Here is a 26460-nt window from a genome sequence, read left to right as displayed (position 1 = left end):
TCTCCCCGTCCCGCCGCCATGGTGGCTACCGAGGGGCTGCGGGAGATGGAGGGCAGCGCTCTGCGGCGCCTGGTTTGCTGCGACGAGGCCGGCGGGGGCGCCGGGCGGTGCCTGGTGCTGGACTGTCGGCCCTTCCTGGCGCACAGCGCGGGGCACATCCGCGGGGCGCTCAACGTGCGCTGCAACACCATCGTGCGGCGCAGGGCCAAGGGAGCCGTCAGCCTGGAGCAGATCCTGCCGGCCGAGGGGGAGGTGCGGGCGCGGCTGCGTGCGGGGCTGTACGCGGCCGTGGTGGTTTACGATGAGCGCAGCCCCCGCGCCGAGGCCCTGCGGGACGACAGCACCGTGGCGCTGGTGGTGCGCGCGCTCCGTCGCGACACGGCGCGAGCCGACATCCGCCTCCTGGCAGGTACCGGCGGGGGAAGGACGGAGGGGGATGATGGGGGGGGGGGGGGCGCGGAAGCCCGTCGGGGCTCTAGGAGATGGGGGTGGTCCCGCTGCCCCTCCCCCCCCCCCCCCCACACCCCCCCCACCAAAGGGAAGTTGGGGGTCGGTGGTGGGTGCTGCGCCTTTTTTTTTGGGGGGGGGTGGGGGTGGGGTGGGGGAGTGTGAGCACCCTGCGTGTGGCCCCGGCACTGGGGAGCTGGGACCGGCGGCAGCGTCACCGCTCGCCCCGCTGTGGGTGGTCCCGGAGTCGCGGGGGGGTGGGGTGGGGGGGGTGGGAAGTAGGACTCACTCCTCTGCTTGGCCTCGGAGGGTGAGGTGCAACCCCCAAGGCACCCCAGACAGAAGTGGGGGTCCCCAGGGGATCCCCCTCTCTGAGTTCCCCGCTGTGCAGGAAAGGTGGCTGTGCAGTACCGGGCAGGAACCCCCCCAACCTCCCACCGCCGAGGTGCAACCCCCCCAACCAAGCATCTCTGGGCACCAGCAGCTCCTTTAACACACGCCGGTTGGCGGGGGGGAGGGAGGCGGGGGGGCGATAGGGAGCCCCACTGCTGCTCTAGCCGCTCAAGGAGCGCAGAGGCAGCCGGAGGTTTGGTGCGGGGTGGGGTGGGGGTGGGGGGGGAAGGCGTCCTGCCTGGTGCTGCACAGCCACCTTCCCTACACCGCGGGGCTGGGGGGGATGCTCAGATGGGGCTCCTGGGCGAGCTTGGGGGTGGGGGGGGGGGGTGTGTGAGAGTTCTTTTGGTCTATACCCCGAGAGTTAATTTATTCCTCGGTTTACTTACAGCAGGAGGGAGGATGTATCTGTAGAGTAGCGAACCCATTAGGAGGGTTGATAGATGGAGGAGCCAGCGCTGCTGCCGTGCTCACACAGTAAGAGCAGCAGGAGCTGTTCCAGGGATGATGCTGCTGCCTGTGTAGTGAGGGCTGGCTCTGGAACCTGCTTTCAGGTCCTTCACCCCTAGTGCTGGGGGCCAGGGCCGTGGTGCTGGGGGCCATACCCATGGTGGTGGGGCCATACCTGTGATGCTGGGGTTGTACCCATGGTGCTGGGGGCCACAATCCTGCCAGTGAAGGGTGGTCTTTGTCAGCAGAAGGCTTTTGGTCCCCCTGTGCCCCCTGTGGGGCCTTGGTTGCGGTCTCCAGTCTCCTTTTCTTTAAGGAACAGGCTCTGGGAGTCAGGAGTCCTCACCACAGAGCTGCTAAAATCATTGAGCTCGCTCCGATTTCGTGAGAGCCGTGCTAGCTGGGTCCTGTGCCCACCCCAGTGGGAATGTGCTGGGCACTGGTGATGATGAAAAGCTGCTCTGTGCACGTCAGGCTGCTGCCAGGTTCCCTGTGGAACACCCTGGCCGGGTGGTGGTTGGTGCTGGGTGCTCACACGTTGGGGTTCCTGTGCTGGGCAGGATCTGCTGCTCTGGGATGGAGCCGCTGGATGCAGTGCTTGGCTGAGTGGGCATCAGAGGGAGAGGAGGGAGCCCGTTCCTGTGTGTCACCCTGGGCAGCTTCTCCCTGTCAGGACAGTGTGATGGCCGCTGGAGGGGTGTGTGGCAGACTCAGGGATTTTGGGACCCCCTGAAGATGTCTAATGGGGCCTCCTCCAGATTGGCTCAGGAAGATGGCACAGGGATGTCAGGCCCTGGCACCACAGCTTCTGCAGCCTGTCACAGAATCACAGGGGTGGGAAGGGACCTCCAGAGCCCATGGGGTCCAAGCCCCTGCCAAAGCAGGGTCCCTAGGACAGGTCAGGGCTGGAATCTCTCCAGAGAAGGAGACCCCACACCCCCTGGGCAGCCTGGCCCAGGGCTCCCTCACTGGGAAGAAGTTCTGTCCCACTTGTGTGGGAGGGGATGTGTACGTGTGTTTCTACCTGAAGGTACTGGAGACCTTCCTTGTGAAGGTGGAGGAAACCATAAAGGATGCTGAGGTGCTGAGCTGGTCTCCAGCTGGCTGGGGATTCCTGGGCTGCTTTGCTGACACACTTGTGTCCAGTGGTGAAATACCCAGTTCCTGCTGGTTTTACGGCTCCAGGTCAGAGGTTATTGGGGTTGTTGATTTGAGCAGGAGAAAAAAATCCCCCCAGAAGGATTTGGATTGCAGTTTTGCTGTCCTGGGGAGTCACCAGGACTTGCTCTTGTTTTGCTGGCCCGTAGGAAGAGCTGAGGTCACCTCTGCTTATCCCCTGGCAGCGGGTGGAAGGAGCAAACTGCTCTGTCACCATCAGGTCCTGGAGAGGCAGAGGAGGTCGCTCTGGGTTAGCTTCACTGGACCTGGCTGGTGCTGGGGCTTCCCTGGTCTCTTGTTTCAGGAGCTCTGGGCTGGAGGTTCAGGCTGGGAGAGGAGCAGACGGCCCTGTGCTTTGTGGCAGGGTGATGTGCCTGGGGAAGCTGGAAGCTGAACTGGGAGCTGCTTTTCCCATTAAAATCAGAGGATGCTGGTTACAAATCCTCCTGTCATCTGAGAGCAACCTCAGCCCCATCTGGGGTTGTGGCTGGTGGTGTGTGAGGACCTAACCCCAACCAGCCGAGATCCTTATGGAGGTTCTTGCTCTAAGGGAGCCTGGGGCCTCAAGGATGCCCCCCTTCCTTGCTTCCAGGAGCCTGGTTGCTCATCCCGGGGCAGGAGACCACTCTCCATTATTCCTGCAGCATCATCTAGTGGCGAAGGGCATAGGGAGACACATCGGCTCTGGCTCTGCTGGGATAACACGCTGTGCCTCCCTCTTGCAGGTGGTTATGAGCGTTTCTCCTCTGAGTACCCCGAATTCTGTGCAAAATCCAAGTCCCTGAGCAATGTGTCACCTCCCAGCAGCGCCGAGCCCCTGGACTTGGGCTGCAGTTCCTGTGGAACCCCCCTTCATGACCAGGTATGTCTAGAAGCCCAGTGCTCGGCTATTTTAACAGCTCCTTCCAGCGCTGTGGGCTGGTCCTGCTGGGGCACCTCTGCTGTCCCATAGCTGAGCTCTGCAGAGTCAGAGCTCTGCTCCCTGTCCTGGCACGGGAGAGCGTTGTGGTCCTTCCCATCCCCAGGGACAAGGACAAATCCTGCTGAGAGCACCCACCTATTCCTGGGCGGGATGCGGATGGGGAGGGCTGAAATGGGCTTAGAGGCCCATTCTCTGCTCCCTCTTTTGGTGGCCCTGGATCAGGTGCCAGGTTCCTGCACTGCTCAGGACCTCCTAAGCCACTCAGATGTTACCCCTGGCCACCCCCAACATCTGTTGGTTTCTCTTTGTGACAGGGTGGCCCTGTGGAAATCCTTCCCTTCCTCTACCTTGGCAGCGCCTACCACGCTGCCCGGAGGGACATGCTGGATGCGCTGGGCATCACCGCCCTGCTGAACGTCTCCTCAGACTGTCCCAACCACTTTGAGGGGCTCTACCAGTACAAGTGTATTCCTGTGGAGGACAACCACAAAGCTGACATCAGCTCCTGGTTCATGGAGGCGATTGAGTTCATTGGTGAGTGTCTGCACCTCTCGTAGAGAGGTGGGCGATGGTCTCCTCAGCCAGGGGACAGGAGATGGGATGAGGGGGAATGGGCTCAAGCTGCCCCAGGGCAGGGTCAGCTCAGCTGGGAGGGAAAAGTTCTTCCCTGGCAGAGTTGTGGGGCTGTGGCACAGGCTGCCCAGGGAGGGGGCTGAGTCCCCAGCCCTGGGTGTGTTTAACAGCCGGGGAGATGAGGTACTGAGAGATCTGGGTCAGCACAGGACAGGGACGGTTGGACTCCATGGGCTTAAAGGGCTTTTCCAACCTGGTGAGTCTGTGAGATGTGCCCCAGGGGCCCCTGCCTCAAAAGACGTGGAGCCTGTGGCTCAGGAAGGGGGTCTGGCTGAGTCCAGGCCAGTTGTTGCACTGGTGGGAGGTCAGCCCCCACTCTGAGGCTTGGCAAGGGGTTGGGCTTTGTTGGAAGGGTGTTGGTCTCACATCTCATCCCATTGCCCACCCCCAGACTCGGTGAAGGAGTGTTGTGGCCGCGTCCTAGTCCACTGCCAAGCCGGTATCTCCCGCTCTGCCACCATCTGCCTGGCTTACCTGATGATGAAGAAGCGTGTCAAGCTGGAGGAGGCCTTCGAGTTCGTCAAGCAGCGCCGGAGCATCATCTCCCCCAACTTCAGCTTCATGGGGCAGCTGCTGCAGTTCGAGTCGCAGGTGTTGGCCACCTCGTGCGCCGTGGAAGCCGTCAGCCCCTCGGGGACACTGCGGGAGCGGGGCAAAGCCACCTCCACCCCCACCTCCCAGTTTGTCTTCAGCTTCCCAGTCTCTGTTGGTGTCCATGCCACCCCCAGCAGCCTCCCGTACCTGCACAGCCCCATCACCACGTCGCCCAGCTGTTAGCTGGGGGGCTGAGGCCAGCCCTGGAGGGGCAGGGGGGGCACGGAGCCCCCGTGATGTTAATTAAGCAATAGTGCTGGACACTGCCGGTCACCCTGGACTCAGATGGCTTTTTTTGTAGAGCAATTTCTTACCTCATCTTTTGGTTGTTGAGTTGATGTCTTGAAAGCATGAAAGTTGTAAAAAGCCACAAACCCTGATGCTGTCCAGGCTCTTTGGGGGAGCTGAGAGAGGGAGAAAAATGGTACAGGGGGTTTCCTCAAGTGCCTGGTCTTCATCTCTGTCCATCACCCTGTCTTGTTTTGTTAAGGAAAGATACACCTCCCTTCCCCCAGGGTGGAGGGGGAGCGTGCCCTCCTTACTGGGCAGCGGTCTTCCCTTGGGTAGCAGGAAGACACTGGGCAGGGTCTTGGGTCAAGAATGAGTTGGGGGGGCACAGACCACCTCCTCCTGGCCAGTGCTTGGGGAGCTGAGGCAGGAGCCACAGCTGAGCCCATCCCTCTGGGACAGAAGGACCTCTGGGCCCATCCCTCAGGGGGAGATAGATCTGGGTGGCCAGGAGGTGGGCTGGAGGGGAGATACAATACTAAATGCCTCTTTTCTTGCCTGTGTGGATCTCTGGTTCCTGGAAAAACTCTGTCCAACCTCCTGTAGCTTTGAGATGAGAATGGAGAGGTGGAGGCAGCAGTCTGGGTCTCTGATGACTGTTGGGTTTCCTCTCTGCCCATCCTTCTGCTGCTCTGGTGGGAGGAGGATGGGAGGTGGTGGAGAGGGTACTTCCAAACTTCCTCCACCTCAGGGCCAGTGTGTGCTGGGGACTGGGCTCTGTACCTCTCTTCCCCTTGGCTGGGTCTTGCTGCTGCAGCTTTTGGACTGAGCCTAGAACACAAATCATCATCAACCCTCCCCATCCTCCTCATCCCTGACCTTCCCAGCCCCACCCCACTTCTCCTTCCCCAGTCCCACACCCAAGATGCCTGGGTGGCTGATGTACATACATACGGGTTGGTTGTTATTTTTGTTTGTTTGGGTTTGTTGTTTTGTTTTTTTTTTTTTTAGAAATTAACTTTTTATTTATTGCCAGAGGGAGAGAAAACAAACTGTTTGGAGAAATAAAAATAAACCCATTTGCAACAGTGGTGGCTGGTACAGGTTTGTTCTCAACCCAAGCCCAAGACAGAGCAGTTCGTGCCAATGGAGCTGTCACAGAGCAACTGTTAAAAATGTATTTATTGAGGTTTTTTTTTTTTAAACTATTACAAGTATTGCAGATCAGACATTTAGCCAAGCACATTTAGAGAGTCCACTTGGTTGTTACAGAGGTGTTATCACCATGTAGGTAGGCTGAGAACCTGCCCATCATCTGCTTTGAGAGAGAGAAAGAGAGGGGAAAGGAGGAAATAAATAAATGATATCCCAGCTCCAGGGTATTGGCAACCAAGAGAGGAAATGTGTACAGGGCCAGGCAGGAAAACAAATTATATATAATATATATATATAAAAAAGGTCTAAAAACTCAGCGCCCAGGTCTGTCGCTGCTAGGGTTGGGGGAGGAAGCAGTTTGGAGGGGGATAAAGTTGGGGACTGGTGCAGAAGTGTCCCCCATTTCAAGCTCCAAAGCTGCAAGTTTCTGCAGCTGTGTCCAAATTACCATGTAATCTCTAATCAAGCTACAGCAGTAATTAATGGCACTGCTACTGAAACTCGCCACTGAAATGGATCCATTGAACCCAGTCAGCTGCTATGGCCTGATGGGCACATGTGGGATGGGAAACCCATCTGCTTCCCACATTCCCACCCATTCCCAGGCTCATCCACCTTCCTTCAGAAGCCTGAAGCCACACATGCTGTCCCTGACCCCCCAAGCATCACGTCAGCGTGTCCAAGGAGGTGGGTACCCAGCCGCTCCACCTCTCCACACTCTACCCGCGCCCGGATGCGGGATGGACCAGTTGCTGGGGTGTCTCTTTGCTCTGGTGGAGGGTTTTGGTTTGGGGGGGGGGGGGGGTTGTCATTAAATTAATTATAGAAGTTTGCCAGGAGAATGAATCCCTGCTCTGAAAGCATCAGGACTCCATGTGGACGTTGGAAAGGGGGGTAAGGAAGCTCAGGGCTTGTCTTGCCGGAGCAATGGGGTGTGGAACCAGTAACAAGAGGTCTGAAACAGTCTCTGTGGAGCTGGGATCAAAGCAAGAGCGGCAGGTAGAACCCAGGATGGGACAAGGCAGACACAGCTCACCAAGGGACTGTGCTCCCCACTTCGACTCCCAGCAGAAGGGTGGCTGATGCCATCAGACTCCACACCGGGGACCGACTTGGCCCATCCCGTGCTACACGGTGGAGTCTCCAAACTGCTGCTTTGCCTACTGGGAGCCCATCACAAACCAGCCAGTGCTGCTCAAAGGGATGTGGCTAAAGATCAATGGGACCAAGAGACAACCATCCTTCTCCCCAGCAGCCACCAGTCCTGTCCCAGTGGGAAGAGCTCTTCCTGGAGCCCAGGCTCCCACACCTATGAGATGGCTTTAGCCATCCCTGGTTCTTGCCGTGACCCAATGCTGCCAAGAAGCACCAAGGAGGGAAAAGCCCTGCCCAGAAGGCTGGAGAACCTCTGTGTCTCAGGAGGTGGAGGCTGCCTGCTCACAACCTTTTTGAAGTCCTGTTCTCCAGAATGAGGAGGCATGGAGTGAACTTCCCTGGCTCAAGGAGCAGCATCCGTACCATGACCCACCTCCAGCTCTACCACCAAACCCACAGCTGGCTTTTCCAGGGGGAACCCTGCCATCAATGGGCAGATCCTGGCTTTTTTTTTTTTGGTCCAAACTGCAAGAGGAGCCACGAAGCCCCATGCTGGAGAGGCGGGTGCTGCTCCCAGGACATGCAGCCTCCATACCCCCTCCCACCAACAGATCTGAGATCACTCACGTCATCATGAGACATAATAACCAAACCAAAACCCCAAACAAACCCCAAAGCAAACCACTGCAAACCCCGTTCCCTCACAGGGCCCCTTCACCCCGCACAGAACATCGCTAACACCAGCAGCTCCACCACACCCCACAGTGTTTTTATCCTCTAGAAGGTCAAGGCTGAAGAAGAAACCTGGATTAGCCACGAGTTCCATCAGCACATGGGAAACAAGAAGCGCGAGCAGCGTCTGGGGTGGGCTTGGTGGGGGTGTGGGGTTGGTTTTTTGGGTTTTTTCTCAAGGTTTGTTCTCACTTTTGGAAGATGTAAAGCTCTGAACTTCTGCACCCATGTAAAACACTTCACTCACTGGAGCAGCACAACTGGTTTTACCATCTAACTGCTATGTCTAACTGGGGGTGGTGAGCGCTGCTTGCTCCCACTGCCATCAGAACACTCCCCCAAACACACACACACACACACACACACACACACTCCAGTATTAACTAAAGTAAAAACAACCCCCCAGACTTAAGTGATGAGTACAAAGGTTCAAAGCCCAGGGGGGATCTGTGCACTCCTAACACTACCAAATGAGTAGCCAAAACCACAAAGCACCCGATTTTATCATGGAAAGCTGATTAAAAGGGACAATTAGGCTAGAGCCTGGCTTGGACTTGGAAGCAACGGGTTTCACTGGGTCACAGAATGAAGTGAGAGCCATGTATCTGCTGCCAGTGGGGAAAAACCACCCCAAACCACCAAAACACCCCCAAAGTTCAGGCTCTGGTGGAGTTTCACTCTCTCTGAGGTTGTTCTTTAGTGAGATCACACCCAGATAATGTGCAGGTAGCCAGGTTGCCTCAAATGTCTGATTCTACAGCAGGTGAAAACTTGCTGCAAGGTCTTTTAAGGGTTAAAAAACTGATGACTTTTGTGCCTTAACGCTGGGAGTGGAAAAGCTTTTTGGGGTTCAGTTTGTTTTATCCCAACACACCAGCAGGATCCTGCTTGTGGGGAGGAGCATGGCCAGCTCTGTAGAGGAGAAGCACGCTGTCCTGTCTGTCCTCTCCTTATTTTAAGGGTGATAAAACCTGACCATGTGAAGCAGGGTTATCAGATCCTGAATGGTGCTGGCTGACATGGAAACACACAGCGTGTGGCCTTCAAAGGAGCTTTCTCCTACCACCCAAGGATGTAAACCCAGGAATGTGCAGGGAAAGGGATCAGGGTGACTGGGTCCTGCTACACCTGCAAGACAACCCGCTTGGTTTACAGAGTTCCTTCTCCTTGGAACGTAGAATTGGTGTTTAAAAGAATGATCATTGTTGTAAATCCTCTGAGCTCTTCAGCTGTGCTGCCACACACATGGATGTGACATGGAACTGGTGGATCCCACACTCCTGTACCGGCCTGACACCCTTCGCTGGGTCTCGTACTATGGAGGGACCAGAGGGACCCGAAACGCCCTCATGCCTGGACTCTGCTGACCTCCCACCTGCCATCTCCCAGCAGAACCACGTGCCCACAACTGGGGAACACGTCCCAAGCCACATGTACCTCTCCCTTATGAAACATCCCTTTAGAGATGCCAACATTGACCCGCTTTGTGAAGTTCTCCTGGGCACAAGAGCTGGGTTTTAGCCTTGAGAACCCTTCCCAGGGCTTTCTGCCCCCCAAAACCCAGAGGAAGGCAGCAAACAGACACAATCTGTTTCGACTCCATACAGTCACAGCTTTCCTCCCCAGAAAACCCAGAGGAAGGCAGCAAACCGATGTGATCCATTTCCACTCCATACCATTACACTCACTCACATCACCATTTGCTCATAAAACCCAACCCCAAGCCCAGCCTAACGGTGAAGAACCGGACCTAACCCCTTCTCAGATGAATTTTGTATTGCATTGTTAATGGTTTTAGTCAAACCAACTTTGTGCAAAGTATCTTGTAAGAAGGTTCTGGCTCAACTTCAGAATATAAAAGGAAAATAAATAGTTGTCTCGGATCTCTTGGAAAGGTAAACTGGTGTGTGCTGAAAGGAAAAGCACAGCCTTAATGGGATTTATCTGCAAACACAGGGAGTGGAGTAAGTAGTGTCTGGGATTCTAGCGTGCGAGGCGGCATGGATAAAGGTCTCCATTCAGACAGCAACGTTCCCAAAGTCCAGAGCAAAACGATGTTGTGAGCCTGGGAGCCTGGGATGTGTTGTTAAAAGGCAGGCAGTCCCCTTGTAAACTTTCCTTAAAAGGAAAAGCAGCGGTTGAGTATGGAGGAGTTACTCGTCGTGTCGCGTTCATCGGGACAGCAATGCTTTATCAGAGGTGTACAGCTTACTTCCAGGTCGTTAAGGGTTTTACATGACACTGATTTTTCTGAAACACATATTCCACCCAGTCTGAAGTTGAAGTCATGTCCTCCTGTGCTGCTTCCATGGCTACTAGGTCTTCTGCTCCGCTGCCGTTGCTGTCTGCGAGGGAGCTTCTGGTTTCACAATCTGGTAGGTGATGAGATATTCTGGGTAGGCCTGGAAGCCAAGGCAAGAGAATAAACAACCCCAATGTGGCTTCATTGTGAGGGCACAAATGATCAGAGATAGGTGATCATGCTGAGCAGATGGATACAGAGCCTATTGAGATTTGATCCCAGCTTTTGGAGGCTTCATGCTTGGATTTCACCCAGTAGTGATCAGGAAGGGTGGCATGGGAATTGGCTCTGAGTATGTGGAGTGTAAACAAAAAGGGGGTTCCAAGCCTGGGCAGCACAAATTGGGAACTGCTTGGTGTGGTTAATACCCAGCAGTGACGTGCTGGTGGGAAGAAAGGTGTTTCTTCCATGTAGATGCTGCCAGAAACTGTGTACCACAGGAACACCGCTCTCCCTGAGCTACTCCTGCTGGCAAGTTCCTCGGGTGTCCGGTGTAGTTGGACCCTAAGATGCTCATGGAAGGGCTGTGTGACCTGCTAATGGTTTCGCCAGCTATAAAACACCAGGCACACAAAACCCAGGTGTCCATCTGACCAGCCTTTTCTTGAGACAGCTGGTAGGAGGCTCAGACCCAGGACAAGCTGCTGGTGGGCAGAGCCCCAGTCACAGAATCACAGGGTTGGAAAAGCCCTTTAAGCCCATGGAGTCCAACCGTCCCTGTCCTGTGCTGACCCAGATCTCTCAGTACCTCATCTCCCCGGCTGTTAAACACACCCAGGGCTGGGGACTCAGCCCCCTCCTGGGCAGCCTGGTCAGAGGGACCCAGATGGGTGGGAGGAAACTGGACCAAAAGAAACCTCACAACATCAACTGAGTAAGCTGGGGCTGTTCAGCCTGGAGAGAAGCAGCCTGAGAGGGGATCTGATCAATGGGGATCAATAGCTGAAGGGTGGCACACAGGGGGACATGGGCAGCCTCTTCTCAGGGTCTGTGTGGACAGGACAAGGGCCGATGGCCTCAAGTTGGAGCCCGGGAAGTTCTGCCCCAATGTGGGGAAGAACTTCTTCGTGGTGAGGGTGAGGGAGCCCTGGGACAGGCTGCCCAGGGGGTGTGGAGTCTCCTTCTCTGGAGACATCCCATCCCCATGATCCTGGGCGCTGTCCTGTGCAGCCTGCATGAGGGGTCACTGCTCTGGCAGGGGTGGGACTGGGGGATCTCCAGAGGTCCCTCCAAACCCCACCACTCAGTGATTGATCCCTGTTACTGCAACGATGCTGGTAATGGGCAGCAGGAGCAGCAGTTCTTACTCAGAGCAGGTACAACTCCTTGCAGACCCCAGCAGTGCCACGCAGAGGGCGTGAGGCCATTCCACAGGGTGTAAAGCTGATCAGCTCGTGGAGAGCAGTAGCATCTGCTGGCTCCATGCAGATGACTGTTTATTTCCACAATTAATTGGGAAAAACTATAAATAAATCCCATGAACCGGTGATGGCAGCACACCTGGCATGGGAACCAGTCGCATCCCCCTCCAGCTCTAAGCCCAGCCCTTTTGTAAGCCCAGTCCTTGCTAAGCTATATACCTGCTCTCCTCGATAGATGACGTACTCGGCGTACGCCAGCCCATTCACACTTGGCCTGCCAATGACAGAATGGTGGCCTGGAGGGGCATGAGCCATCTTCATCGTGCTGAACTGAAGGAAGGACTTGCCAAGGGTCACTCTGCAGAAGAGCATTTGTCTGAAAGGAAAGATAAGCAAGAAAGAATATGTCATTTTTAAGACATCTGACTGGGAGTTGGAGGCTGACAGAAGGATTTCAGTTTATTTTGTTACATTTCATTGGGGGGTTGGACTTGGTGGTCTCTTGAGATCCCTTCTAACCTCTACAGTTCTGCAATTTCTCAAGGCTTTTTGGAGAAAGACTTTCAGAAACCTGTTCTACGGCTGTGCAAAACCTGTCATCCCCCCCAAAAAACCCCAAATATATCCTTCTTCTCCGTGGAGGAGACCCATTCTAGTTCATTTAATATGAAGCTGAAGCTCTGTGTTCCTAGCAGGAGAGTCAAAGTGTGACATGCACATGGATCTCCCCCAGCACAAACCAAAGCCGGGACTGAATCCTGTCTCCTATCTGATCCATGGTGCAAGACTAGCGCTGACCATCACTCTGCACCACAGTTCTGTTCCCAGTGCCTGGAATTTAACTGCTGTTTTGCTCCTGACTCTTCATTTCCCAGCTGGCTGGTAACAGCATTTCTCCTGCTGGGACCAAGCTGAAGCAGCTATCCTTTCCCTGCAATTCCACCTGTGCCAGGATCAGGAAAAACAGGAAAGCCAGAGCCACGTCCAGGGAACTCATTCATACCTGTGGCAGATGTAACAGGACCTGTCTTTGTGTGTGGGGCAGCCTGTTCCTCCCCCTATCCCATACACATATTGGTTGCTTTTGGAGGAGTTCTCAGCAAAGTAAATTCCAGCTCCAAACATTCCTCCGATGTAGGCGTGCCGTTCATCAAATCCTTTGTGGATGATAGCATTAATAAAAGGAGACCCTAGAAGAGAATGATATGAAACAAGGGTCTAGGAGTCTGTATCAAGGAGCAACTCTGCCTCAAAGAGACCATTACACACCAGTAAGGGTGCCCAGTCAGCTGGAAGGGGGCGACACCCAGCGGGATGCAGCAATGTGTGGGATTTATGGTTATATACCAAGAGCCCACGTGTGACTCACAGTTGTTACTCACTCCACAGATCTCATTGAATGGCTTTTCCCCCCAACCCACTCCACTTTGGCCGATGTATCTTGTCATGCACACCTTCCCCAGCACTCAGCTCTGGTTAGGATAGGGCAAGATGTCAGGACAATCCCATCCAAACCCAATTTCTGATGCAGAATCATGCAGGGATCTCGGGCTGAAGGACCCCATGGCAACTGGCATTGGGAGGTACTTTGGGATGCTTCTAGAAAACATCTTGCTGAAACTCATGGCTGGTTTTGATTCTTTCCCCTGATGGATGCCTGAAGCACCAGGGTAAAATGCTCTGACTGCCTGGTCCTCCCCTCATTTAGAGACACCCTGCCTCTCCCACGGCAATGAAACAGCTCCCAGTACCTTTACTGTAAGTGACTACAGTATGGCTTAGCCATTTATATTTTCAGTTAAGAAAGAAAGGAAAGGGAAAAGAGAAAAGGCAGAGCCGGCGTCCTTACCGTGGAACAGCATGCGCTCGTTGTGGTGGTTGTGGTTCTCCTCTGAGACCTCCTTCTGCCTGTGGCAGAACCTCTCCCGCAGCTTCTTGTTCACCACCTTCTGAATCTGCAGCAGGACAACAGGTCCAACCGGGTGTGAGTTGGAAAGGCAATGGAATATGGTTTCACAGGGAAACTGAGGAATGGTGCAAAGAACCCCCCCACCATGGCAGCCTGCACGGGAGACTCATCTCTTCCAACAACCCGGCATCACACACTTGGAGATGGTTGGAACTACCATGAAATCACTGCCTAAGTTCTGGGGTTAAGGATGAATTGTAAGGGCATGGAGAGATAGGATGAGGGGGGATGGGTTTAAACTAGAGCAGGGCAGGGTTAGATGGGACCTGAGGAAGAAGTTCTTCCCTCTGAGGGTGGTGAGACACTGACCCAGGGTGCCCAGAGAGGTGGTGGAGGCCCCATCCCTGGAGACATTCAGGGTCAGGCTGGATGGGGCTCTGAGCAACCTGCTCTAGCGAAGATGTCCCTGCTCACTGCAGGGTGGGACTGGATGGGCTCTGAAGGTCCCTTCCCACCTAACACAGTCTGTGGTTCAGTGATTCAATGACTTCCAGGCTTCTTCTCACAGAGCCTATAGTATCACCAAAATCTACCAAACATCTCAAACTCTTAGGACAGGCTGCCCAGGGGTTGTGGAGTCTCCTTCTCTGGAGAGATTCCAGCCCTGACCTGTCCTAGGGACCCTGCTTTGGCAGCAGGGGGTTGGACCCCATGGGCTCTGGAGGGCCCTTCCCACCCCTACAATGACTCCGATTCTGTGATTCCAACTAAAGGTCTTGAAGGTCTTGAATTAGGTTCTATGAATTAGGAGCTGGTGAAACTTACCCTGATGACATTGTACCTGTTGAAGATCCCACCAGCGTTTCCACCATCCCGATGCTCCCGGATTGTACTCTGCATCTACAGAAACAAACACAACCAAACATTCAGCACACAGAGCTCACTACCAAGGGGAAGTATTTACACAACACCCATCCAGTGACAGATAAGGGTTAATTAAAAGGTTTAAAATATGAAAAAAAATCTATCTTAATGGAGGTGCACTGGGATTTCTCAGGCACCCAACGTGGGGTGCTGTGCCAAAACAGGGAAGCTGGATGATGTGGTTATACAATCCTGTAGTAAAAGTCTACAGAGCAAAAAGGATCATGGCCTTTGCCATTAAGATTAGACACACCTAGAGAAGCTGCTTTAGATTAGGGAAAAAAAAAACACCTTTGAAAATGAATATACAAAAAATAATCTTTTAAAAGTAATAATAAATGTGCCTCTGGACCGATGGGCTGAGACAGGCTGGGGCAGAGTGGCTGGAGAGCTGCTGGGGAGAAGGACCTGGGGGTGCTGGGTGACTGAACAGGAGCCAGCAGTGTGCCCGGGTGGCCAAGAAGGCCAAGGGCATCCTGGCTTGTGTCAGAGCCAGTGTGGCCAGCAGGTCTGGGGAGGTGGGCGATGGTCTCTTCAGCCAGGGGACAGGAGATGGGACGAGGGGGAATGGGCTCAAGCTGCCCCAGGGCAGGGTCAGCTCAGCTGGGAGGGAAAAGTTCTTCCCTGGCAGAGTTGTGGGGCTGTGGCACAGGCTGCCCAGGGAGGGGGATTAGTCCCCACCCCTGGGTGTGTTTTAAAAAAAAGGGTAGGTGAGGTACTTAGGGATATGGTTTAGCTTAGGATGGGAATGGTTGGACTTGATGATCTTTAAAGGTCTTTTCCAAACTTGTGACTCTGTGATTCTAATGAGCACGGTGTGCATGTCAGTGATGGGGACATGTCTGCACTGTAAATACTCCGCCGTCATCAGCAGCTCCTGAGATTCCCAGTCATTCCAGCCTGCCTTTGCCAGGGGTATTTATAGTCACGGCAACGGTGAGCAGCTCAAATAAACACCCCGATGTACTACGGCAGCGTGGTGACCTGTTTGGTCAAGGCAGCTCGTTAATCAGACCCACATAAGCTCCGCTTCCCGGAGTCACCCATCCAAACCAGCTGCTGTGCTGGCAGCGATCCCGAGCTAGGGGCTAGGAAGGCTCCAAATGTCGCTCTGGAGCTCTTAAGAAAGTCTTTTTTGTTTGGATTTCATAGAATCCCAGACTGGTCTGGGTTGGAAGGGACCCCAAGGAGCACAGAGCTCCAACCCCCTGCCACAGGCAGGGACACCAACCTCCAGGCCTGGAGCTACACAAGGTTGCCCAGGGCCCCAGACAACCTGGCCTTGAACACCTCCAGGGACGGGGCACCCACCCCCCTCTCTGGGCAGCCCCTTCCAGCCCCTCACCACTCTCTCTGCAAAGAACTTCCCTCCAATATCTCCTCTAACCCTTTTCTCCTCCAGCTTCACTCCAGCCCCCTTGTCCTGCCAGTCTCTGCCCTTGAACAAGCTGATTCCCCTCCTGTTCCTCTGCTCCCTTCAGGGATGGGAAGGCTGCAATGAGGTCCCCCCACAGCCTTCTCTTCTCCAGGCTGAACCAGCCCAACTCCCTCAGCCTCTCTCCATAGGAGAGGTGCTCTAGCTCTCTGATCATCTTCATGGCCTTCTCTGGACCTTCTCCAACAGTTCTACATCTTTCTTTCCGAATGATTTCTCCTGCAGTTTGCTTAAATAAAAGAGCCTGTGTGCGTGGGAGGGGAATTGACAGCCAATTCTCAATTATCCAGGAGCTGTTTATCTGGGTTACAGATTAACTGAGCTACTGAGACGGGAGAAAACAAGCTGGCTCAGGGACCGCCTGAGCATGGGGACTGCCCACAGCCTCTGTGCTTGTTCTTCACTCCGAGTCTTTGACCTTTCACAGGCTCACCTAGCTATGGAAAGCTGTGGAACCCCCTCGCTACGACCCCTACCCGCTGCCCCTGGTCCTGTGGCTGCCACCCCTGAGCAGAGCCTGGCTCCAGCCTCCTGACTCTCACCCTTCACATACTGATAGACAGTGATGGGGTCACCCCTCAGGCTCCTCTTTCCCAGGCTAAAGAGGCCCAGCTCCCTCAGCCTCTCCTCACAAGGAAGGGGTTCCACTCCCTCCATCACCTTGGTGTCCCTGCACTGGGCTCTTTCAAGGAGTTTTGTGTCCTTCTGGAGCTGAGGGGTCCAAATCACACCAAGCAAAACTGAGTGAGCAAAGCTCAGAGGGACACAGCAAAATAATTCCCATAATTGCTCTATATAAAAAGACCAATGAGAGGCCCTCTGCTTCACTCAACTCAACACACCAAAGCATGTTTCATCACATTACACATGGTTTGCATGCTTTAGCTCTGCTGAGTTACACGTGAGAGGAGAAATACACTGCCTCTGGAGTGTTAAGGAAGGTGCTTGCAGTACCTCCTCTTCCACAGACTGGTACTCCTTATCGTCAGGGGCAAGGTCAAGGAGAATGGTTCCCTGGCTCACACAGTGGAAAGTCAAATAAGGGTTGGTGCCTGCAAAGAGAATGGATTAAAGGAGTGAAAATCAACAGGAGAAAGCCATAGTGGCACTATTTGTATCCACCATCATCACTGTGCTTCTCAAACAGCTCCAGTACAGCAGGAAACATAAGATAAGGACAAGGCCAAAGCACGGCCTTCCCTTGGCAGAAGAGGCTTTAAAGTGAGCAGGGAAACACAGGTGGGATGTAACTGCATTTCCTTGTGCCCACTCTCATAAGAAGCATCTGAGAAGCATGGGGAAGGCGAAATTTCTCTCAAGTCCACCCTCTGGGATACAGCTGGCCTACAGGTGGGTATGGATCACAGGATCACAGACTGTCAGGAGCTGGAAGGGACCTTGAAAGATCATCCAGTCCAAACCCCCTGACAGAGCAGGATCACCCAGACTAAATCCCACAGGGACACAGCCAGGAGGGTTTGAATGTCTCCAGAGAAGGAGACTCTCTGGGCAGCCTGGCCCAGGGCTCCCTCACCCTCACAGGGAAAAAGTTCCTCCTTATGTTCCCATGGAACCTCCTCTGCTCCAGCTGTACCCGCTGCCCCTGGTCCTGTCGCTGCCACCCCTGAGCAGAGCCTGGCTCCAGCCTCCTGACTTTCACCCTTCACATATTGATAGACAGTGATGAGGTCACCCCTCAGGCTCCTCCAGACTAAAGAGGCCCAGCTCCCTCAGCATCTCCTCACAAGGAAGGGGTTCCACTCCCTCCCTCACCTTGGTGTCCCTGCACTGGGCTCTTTCAAGGAGTTCTATGTCCTTCTGGAGCTGAGGGGCCCAGAACTGGACACAACATTCCAGGTGGGGTCTCACCAGGGCAGAGCAGAGGGGGAGAAGGACTTCTCTTCATACGCGTGTGGGCAATACGTAGGGCAGATCAACCCCCAGGCTCCTGCCTAGGTGACATAGAGTCCCTGGAAAGGGGCACAACCCCTGTGGCTGCCTCAGTGCATCTGCTCCCCAAAAGGCAAGCCAACACTCGGTCCTGTATCTCCTCAAGGTTTCCTTTACCTGTCACAACCCACGCAGCCTCCACATCTACCGGCAAGCACCTGGTCCTGCCATCTGAACTGTTCCAAGTCCTGTGCAACACCTACATATCCAGAAGGTGACCTCTGGGAGCTTACACATGCTGCCCTTGGACAGGTGAAGGTGTGGTATTTACCTTGCTGTCCTCCTAGAAGCCTCTCCACACCTTTGATTAACTTGTGGCGGTGCCCATAAGCGTTGATGCCGATTTCCTTCAGCTCCTCGTGCCCCATGTCTGCCAACACATCCAGGGTTATCTGGGAAAGCCAAAGACCACAAGAATCATTTGCTGAACCCGATTCCCAAGGCTCCTTCGGTTCAGGAAAGGGAATGTGTTTGTGGCACAACCAGGAGAACATCTGTGTCTTCTATATTTCTAATTGCTGCCACCTTCTGGCAAGGCCTCTCCCTGTGCCAGGACCGTGCCCAGGTGCCACCACCCGAAGCGGCACAGAGCGTTCTGTGTCTTTGTTTTGAGAGAGAGAACCTAAAAAACCAGTTTTACTTCTGGGCAAGGAGGATGTGTGTGAATCCTGGGACAAATCCAGGAATAGTCTTGAAGCATTTGAAGTTTCATGTGACCATGTGAGGTGGCATTTTATCCCCTACACAAAGAGAAATGTTGTGAGAACTTTCACGCTGATGTTACTCTGTGTGTGCATCGCACCACGGGGCAGCTACACTGAGTTGTGCTCAGCTATTCCATAATTCTTAGAATTCCAGAACCCCCTGAGCTGGGAGGGCCCCCTCAGGCCCATCAGTCCCACTCCTGGCTCCACACAGCCCAGCCCAGGCAGCGCAGGGCACTGAGCGCAGCGGCCAGACGCTTCTTGCCCTCAGCCCAGCTTGGGGCTGGGACCCCTTCCCTGGGGAGCCTGTGCCAGCGCCCGACCCCCCTCTCAGCACAGAACCTCTTCCTGACACCCAGCCTGACCCTCCCCTGGCAGCTTCACGCCGTCCCCTCGGGTTCCAGCCCTGGGCCCCAGAGAGAGGAGAGAGATCGGCGCTGCCCCTTCGCTCCCCTCGGCAGGAAGCCACAGACCGGGGTGAGGTCTCCCCTCAGCCTCCTCTTCTCCAGCCTGGGCAACCCCAGGGCCTTCAGCCTCTCCTCAGGAGCCTTCCCCTCCAGACCTTCCCCATCCTTGGTGCCTCCTCTGGGCACTCTCCAGTAGCTCTGTGCCCCAAACCTGCCCTCAGGACTGGAGGTGATGACAATCCCTCCCTGGCCCAGCTGGCCGTGCTGGGCTGGATGCACCCCAGGGCATGGTTGGCCCTCCTGCCTGCCAGCTCGGGGGTAACTCCCTGTCAACCAAGACCCCCAATTCTTGGATGTAATTAATAGTGTGAAGACACATCCAACTGGTCATTTGGTTGCAAGATATGAATACATCTACAATCACCTGACCAGATTTGAATTCTGAAGGTCACAGAGATCACTGGTGGAAGCAGAAAGGCAATACAACATGATGCTATGGCTTCAAGAGACCAGTCTGGGTTGGAAGGGACCTTGAAAATCACCTCATTACAACCCCCTGCCACGGGTGGGGACACCCCTTGCTAGCCCAGCATGCCTGGAGCCCCATCCAACCCAGCCTTCAACACATCCAAATGACCATGTGAGTCTGGAAGCTCAGCAAATAAAGGGAAACCAAACAACTTGGTTCAGAAGGACACAGAAGGACTTAGGGGTATGAACTCTGCCCACCACTAAATGAGCATCATTAATTCGAAAGGAAGTGACTCAAGCAAGGAATTACCAGCCCCATGGAACATCCGTCCAGTTGAGCAGAAACCTACTGGGATTGGGGTGGGAAAGGCACTGGAGACATTCATCGTGTGAAGAGGAATGTTAAATAAATCCATAAGAAATCCAGATATTAGATGGCAGTAGGAGGATGCTGGAGCCAACAGGAGAAGGTACTGCCATGCTTGGAAAAAGCTGCTTAAAACAATGAGCTTAAGGAGGATGAGCTTGTTTTCACTGGGGAAGAGATATTCCAGGGGCTGCTAACCAGTGTCACAAGGATGAATGAATCCAGTGAATCCCATTTGCACTGTTGGATCTTATTAACAGGGAAAGGTCTGAAAAACAGGGAGTTGAGGAAGCCAAAGTCAAGCAAAACCAGCATGGTGACAGAAAGTGTGGAAAACAAGAAGAAAAAATGAAATACCAATAAAATACAGGCTGGTTTGCTGCTTAATAGAAGTAGCTTCAAATTAAAGAGCTTCTGTTTTGTATACAAGAAAGGCCCTAGAGAAGCCCCTGGTGAGACAGGCCGTGTCCCTGCAGCCCAAGGAGAATGATGATGGAGCAGGGATTCCCCTCAGCCCCTGGAGAACCCCACGCTGGAGTGGGTGGAGGCACCTGGAGGATGCTGTGACCCGGTGGGAAGGGCCCCACGCTGGAGCAAGGTCCTGGCAGGACCTGCAGCCTGAAGAGATGGACCTGGACCCCGACCCCAACCCCATCCCCCTGTGCCAGTGGGGCGAGGGAAAGAAGCGGGGAATAAAGCCGAGCCTGGGAAGAAGGGAGGGGTGGGGGCAGGTGGGTCAGATTTGGGGTTGTCTCTCATTACCGGCTCCGTTTGATTGGGCAGTTAATGAGCTGCATTTCAGTCCGTGCTGAGCCTGGTTTGCCCCGCCGGCAGCTGCTGCCCCGTCTCTCCTGCCCTTATCTCACCCCGCAGCCTCTCGTCCTCTCTCCTCTCCCTGCCAGGCTGAGGAGGGGGCACAGAGCAGCTTTGGGGGGGGACAGAACAAGTCTGGGGGGCATCTCCTCAGCCCAGCCCAGCAGGTGACATCCCAGCCTTAGTTTGGTATAGCCATCACACTCAAAGCTCAGGCGGTGCCATGTACCTCCCAGGACATGACCCAAGCAGGCAGCTGGCACGTCTGTACAAAAGCAGCAGGCACAGGACGTCCCAATGCAATAACACAAGAGATACTCACAGGCTTCTTAGCTTCACCACAACCTAATTAGAGAATGGGAACATCACTCAAATTAATGAGTCTGTCTTCTAAACACACAGAGAGGAGCTTTGCCACTTACCTGCTCTGTCTCAAAGATGTCCCGGAGGTGTTCGAGGCCCAGGCTCTTCAGGAACTGGGTAATGTTCATGTCAAGACCAGAAACTGTGAAGAGAAGAAACAAACCATTACACCCCGTGCACCTGAAGTCAAAACCAACCCAACCTAAAAATAATCATCCAGCAATAGCACTGACCCTCTGGAATTTCCAACCTTGGGTTGGTTTTACAGTCTGTTTGTCATGTTTGTAATAAAACCAGGTGAAAGCTGAGTGCAAAGCTCATCACTGCCCCCTCCTCAGAGTTACAACCTGTGGCAAGTGTGTCTCCTGCTGCAAAGGGAAGGACGGCATGGGCATTTCTGCTACGTGATCATGGAGCCGCTGACATCGAACATGCACTCTGGATACTAACCAGAGAGTTTAGAAAGCCTTACTGAAATCCCCCAGAGCCATCACCCTCATCATTCCTTCATCAAATTAATTCTCATTAGGTTTTTGGCATAAAATCCACGATGAACAGCTGGTCAACTCATCAGACCTGCCTCTGTGGGCAGACCCAACCACCGTCAGCAGACATGAACCACCAACTCTGTGAACCACATAAGAACAGAGATGGTGCTCGTGCTGCATGGAGTCTTCTGGCCAGAAATACTTTTCCAACTTTTTCACAGTGAGGGTGAGGAAGCCCTAGGACAGGCTGTCCAGGGGGTGGGGAGTCTCCTTCTCTGGAGAGATTCCGGCCCCGATCTGTCCTAGGGATCCTGCTTTGGCAGGGGGTTGGACCCCTTGGGCTCTGGAGGTCGCTTCCCACCCCTGTGAGTCTGTGACTCTACCACACTCCTGGCAACACAAACTCATCCAGCAGCAAACACACCTTCTCCTTCCTTCCTTTCCGTTCCTGCCGCCCCGTCCCCAGCGTTGGATGCTCCTCCCACAGCCAGTTCTGCCAGTGGCCCAGTGAGGTTATCGATGCTGCTGGCAGCGGAGAGGCAGGAGGGTGTGGATGCTGGGGAGATCAGGGAGGCACTAACGACGGTAGCTTGAGGTTTGAAGCACGTAGGCAAAGCTTCCGGAGGCATCGCGTCTATCAGCAGCGCTCGGATATCATCAGCCTGGAAAGGGAGCAATCAGAACAAGGATCAATGTGAGGATCCAGCATTACAAGGTCCCAACCTTGGAATTTTTTTTTTTTTAATGGAATGCTCTGTTTTCCCCATTAAAAAGAGAACAGCCAAGCTGGGTAACATGGGAGTTCACACTCTGGTCACTGCTCAGAGACAAGGTGGGTTCTCATCATTTCTAAAGGGTATGTAAGAAGGGACATGGAATTCTGCTGCCCATGGAATGACTTGATGGGTATTAACACCAGGAGCTCTATCTATCTAAGAGGCTTTGTGAGCCAGGCTGGGCAATGCCACCCTGTAATTTCTCTGGCAGGCTTGATTTCCAGTGAGGCATTATGCACCAGATCAAGGTTTCAGTAGAAAGAATATGAACCAGAAGTGTGCCCTGGTGGCCAGGAAAGCCAATGGCATCCTGGCTTGTATCAAAAATAGTGTGGCCATTAGGTCTGGGGAGGCGATCCCAGGCTTGGATCTACACGAGTTTACCCAGGGCCCCAGCCAACCTGGCCTTGAACACCCCCAGACATGGGGCACCCACCCCCTCTCTGGGCAGCCCCTTCCAGCCCCTCACCACTCTCTCTGTAAACAACTTCCCCCTAAGATCTCCCCTAACCCTTCCCATCTCCATCTTCACCCCATCCCCCTTGTCCTGCCAGTCTCTGCCCCTGAACAAGCTGATTCCCTCCTGTTCCTCTGCTCCCTTCAGGGATGGGAAGGCTGCAATGAGGTCCCCCCACAGCCTTCTCTTCTCCAGGCTGAACCAGCCCAGCTCCCTCAGCCTCTCTCCATAGGGGAGCTGATCCAGCCCTCTGAGTGTCTCCGTGGCTCCTCTGCCCCCTCTCCAACAGCCCCACATCTCTCTTGCCCTGGGGGCCCCAGCTCTGGACACAGGACTCCAGCTGGGGCCTCACAGGGCAGAGTGGGACAATCCCCTCCCTGTCCCTGCTGCCACCCCTCTGCTGATGGAGCCCAGGATCCCACAGCCCTTCCGAACTTCAGGAGCCACTGCTGGCTTGTCTGAAGCTTCTCACCCACCAGGACACCCAGGTCCTGCTCAGCAGGACTGCTCTCAAGGTTTAGGAGGAGATTGATCCCAGGAGTGAATCCTTAAGCAGAAGCAAACCTTAAATTATGAAGCATGTTAAAGTCTCAGTCAGAGGAGTCTGGGCCTACGGGTAAGAAGTCACCAAGAGTCACCCTGGAGACGCTCATCTCCCTCTACCTGAGGAGTGCTGGCAACACAGAGCTGCAGAAAGCTGCTCACCACACAGAGCGAGCCCTCCTGAGCAGCCCGTGGCTGGCAGGCTATCAGGAACTCACCGTTGCCAGGTCCAGTGGGGTCTGACCCTCTTGGTTCTTCATCGTTGGGTCTGCTCCGTGTGCTAAGAGCAGAGCACAGAGCTGAGTCCTTCCCTTCTGCGCCGCTTCGTGCAGCGGGGTGAACGCCCACTTATCCGTGGCGTTCACACACGTGTTGTATTTGATCAAGAGAGCAGCTATGTCCACGTGCTGGAAAACACAAGAAGGTCTCAATCAACATGGGAGTGGGGAAAACGCCTGGTGCCTTCTTCCTGCTGGAGGTAAGGATGATTGGAGACCCCTGTCATTTCATGGAGTAGAACCATGGGATCACAGAACTGCCTTGATTGGAAGGGACCCTTTAGATCATCAAGGCCTACGAAGGGGATGAAGGGCCTGGAGCATCTCCCCTGCGAGGAAAGGCTGAGTGAGCTGGGGCTGTTCAGCCTGGAGAGAAGCAGCCTGAGAGGGGATCTGATCAATGGGGATCAATAGCTGAAGGGTGGCACACAGGGGGACATGGGCAGCCTCTTCTCAGGGTCTGTGGGGACAGGACAAGGGCCGATGGCCTCAAGTGGGAGCCCAGGAAGTTCCGCCCCAATGTGGGGAAGAACTTCTTCCTGGTGAGGGAGCCCTGGGACAGGCTGCCCAGGGGGTGTGGAGTCTCCTCTGGAGAGATTCCAACCCTGACCTGTCCTAGGGACCCTGCTTTGGCAGGAGGTTGGACCCCATGGGCTCTGGAGGTCCCTTCCAACCCCTGTGTGTCTGTGATGCTGTGATCAAGTCTAACCATCACCTCAACCTGCCACCCACCACTAATCTGTGTCCCTCAGCACCACATCTACCCGGCTTTTCAATCCCTCCAGGGATGGACACCCCACCACTTCCCTGTGTTGCCTGTTCCATGCCTGACAACCCTCTCTGGGAAGGAGATTCTGCTGGCCACACTCCTGGGGATGCAGCCCAGGATGGGGTTGGGCTTCTGGGCTGCAGATGCTCCTTGGTGGCTCATGTCCAGCTTCTCACCCACGAGTCCCCCCAGGTCTTTTTCCTTATGGCTGCTCTCCAGCCCATCATCTCCTGACCTATATGGATAACAGGGATTGTCCCAACCCAGGGGCAGGACCCTGCCCTTTGCTTTGTTGAACCTCATGATCTTCTCCTGGGCCCACTTTCTCCAGCCTGTCCAGGTCCCTCTGGATGGCATCCCAGCCCTTTGGCATGCCTACCTCACCACCCAGCTTTGTGCCATCAGCAAGCTTGCTGAGGGTGTGCGCAACCCCACTGCCAGTGTCATTAATAAAGAGATTAAACAGCACTGGTCCCAGCACAGACCCCTGAGGAACACAGCTTCCATCTGGATCTGGAGCCACTGACCACCACCCTCTGGATGTAACAACCCAGCCAACTCCTTATCCACTGAACAGCCCACCCATCAAACCCATATCTCTCCAGCTTAGAGAGAAGGATGTCGTGGGGGACTGTGTCAGAGGCCTTGCAGAAATCTGGACAGATGACATCTGTAGCTCTGCCTTTATCCATGGATGCAATCACCCCATTGTACAAAGCCACCAGGTTGGAGAACAGAACAGAAGACTGGCAAAGGACATTTGTGGCCACCAAAGTTACTTGTGCAGTAGAGCTGAAAAGGAGAATGAAGCAGCAGGCACTCCAAAGGAGGAGGTAGGAGCGTGATGCACGGAGCTGTGAGCAGAAGTGCAAGGATGTGCCAGCGGACTCCGTCTTTCCTCTCAATGGCAGGTCCCTGACGCTGCAGCTCCCGTGTGTGGCTTGCTCCTGTGGTTTGGAAAGACCTCTGACCTCCTTCTCCCTCCCTGCCAAACACTCGCTGTTCCAGTGACTTTTCCATCACCTGAAACCCTCCTGAGGGACACGCAGCAGAGAGCTGGGTGGGAGGATCGGAGACACCTGGTGAGGAGACTCAGCCTGTGAAACACACCAGTGATGAACTCACAAAGCCAACGCTCATCGCTCCTCTGCCTCTCATCAGAGATCCCAAAGGGGTTCATGATGCCAGCTCAGGGAAGCGTGGGCTGCCATGGGAAAGGTTCACAGCAGCTCTTAAGTAAATAAGCTGATGGAAAAGCACCACACTCTGCACACACTTCTGTCCTACAGAAACTAAGGCAACCAGATCAGCCTGGCACTATGATTTTTAGGAGGGATCATCAACTCGAACCAATCTAACATCTCCCTGTGCCAGGCAGGAGGGATTGGCCTTCACACAGATGCTGATGAACATACTGATTGGTGGTAGGACCCCATGTCATAAACTAATCCTGTGTTCTAATGCATCAGGAGGACTTGGAGCTCTTTGCTCTTCAGGACGCTGGGATCCCAGGCTGGTGTAGACACCCAACACAACCACCACAGGCTGAGTTTCACTGACACGTTCTCCTTAAAAACAAGGTGGACAGTGTATGCTTTTCATGTTGTTTGCCTCTCAAACAAAAGCAGCTGTGGTTGTGTTAAGATCATCTCTCTCAAATCTTGCTCTCCTTGTGCCAGGACCACCAACAGACAAAGCATATCATGAGACAACCAACTCTACTCCCTGAGCTCCACGGCCTCTGACTGTAAGCACAGTTAGGAGCTTCTCAGCTCCTCTGTAGAGCTATTTGCAAGAAATTTCTTTTGCACTTCATCCATAACTACCAGCTGCTCATCATCTAGCAAGCATCTCTGCAACCAGCAGGCGCAGAGCTGCTTCCCCCTCTGTGCAGGAAGGACCACCAGCTTCATCAAACGTGGTTTGAGCCAGCCACTGCAGCAACCAGCTAGCCCAGGAGGCCACCCTTGTTATGAACTCCATAGCCCTTCAACACTTCAGTTCAGCAATAGCTCCCCACCACCTGGAACACATCCCCACTTCCCTGTCACCGCTCAAAAAGGTTCCCCAGAACTGTTCTCTTCCTCCTATCCAAGGTTTTTGGCAAGAATGCCAGAACCCCCTGAGCTGGGAGGGCCCCCTCAGGCCCATCAGTCCCACTCCTGGCTCCACACAGCCCAGCCCAGGCAGCGCAGGGCACTGAGCGCAGCGGCCAGACGCTTCTTGCCCTCAGCCCAGCTCGGGGCTGGGACCCCTTCCCTGGGGAGCCTGTGCCAGCGCCCGACCCCCCTCTCAGCACAGAACCTCTTCCTGACACCCAGCCTGACCCTCCCCTG

At 54.5% G+C, this 26460-nt stretch overlaps 2 protein-coding genes across 2 annotated transcripts in view; one reads left to right on the top strand and one right to left on the bottom strand.

The window, feature by feature from the left end:
- Positions 1 to 18: 18 nt before the first annotated feature.
- Positions 19 to 4798, top strand: DUSP4 (dual specificity phosphatase 4; the record flags this gene model as incomplete). The annotated part of the gene is made up of 4 exons (XM_084266888.1): positions 19 to 409; positions 3174 to 3310; positions 3685 to 3904; positions 4395 to 4798. 4 exons carry the CDS (start codon positions 19 to 21, stop codon positions 4778 to 4780), a joined length of 1134 nt encoding a protein of 377 aa, XP_084123014.1. The 3' UTR covers positions 4781 to 4798.
- A 4837-nt stretch (positions 4799 to 9635) lies between these two features.
- Positions 9636 to 26460, bottom strand: part of TNKS (tankyrase) — a gene marked incomplete at its 5' end in the record, with an annotated part of 93092 nt that continues 76267 nt past the window's right edge. The window contains 10 exons of the mRNA XM_084266866.1: positions 9636 to 10209; positions 11690 to 11846; positions 12474 to 12660; positions 13320 to 13425; positions 14205 to 14279; positions 16693 to 16790; positions 17960 to 18080; positions 20873 to 20955; positions 21726 to 21963; positions 23296 to 23484. Of these exons, the coding sequence (XP_084122992.1) occupies positions 10123 to 10209; positions 11690 to 11846; positions 12474 to 12660; positions 13320 to 13425; positions 14205 to 14279; positions 16693 to 16790; positions 17960 to 18080; positions 20873 to 20955; positions 21726 to 21963; positions 23296 to 23484 (1341 nt within the window). The 3' untranslated portion in view covers positions 9636 to 10122. The remainder of the gene's footprint in view (positions 10210 to 11689; positions 11847 to 12473; positions 12661 to 13319; positions 13426 to 14204; positions 14280 to 16692; positions 16791 to 17959; positions 18081 to 20872; positions 20956 to 21725; positions 21964 to 23295; positions 23485 to 26460) is intronic.

The sequence above is a fragment of the Gallinula chloropus genome, assembly GCF_964237585.1.
Source record: "Gallinula chloropus genome assembly, chromosome: 7".
Taxonomy (NCBI): Eukaryota; Metazoa; Chordata; class Aves; order Gruiformes; family Rallidae; genus Gallinula; species Gallinula chloropus.
Note: the sequence above shows the minus strand (reverse complement) of the source record. Positions and strands in the feature narration are given on the sequence as shown.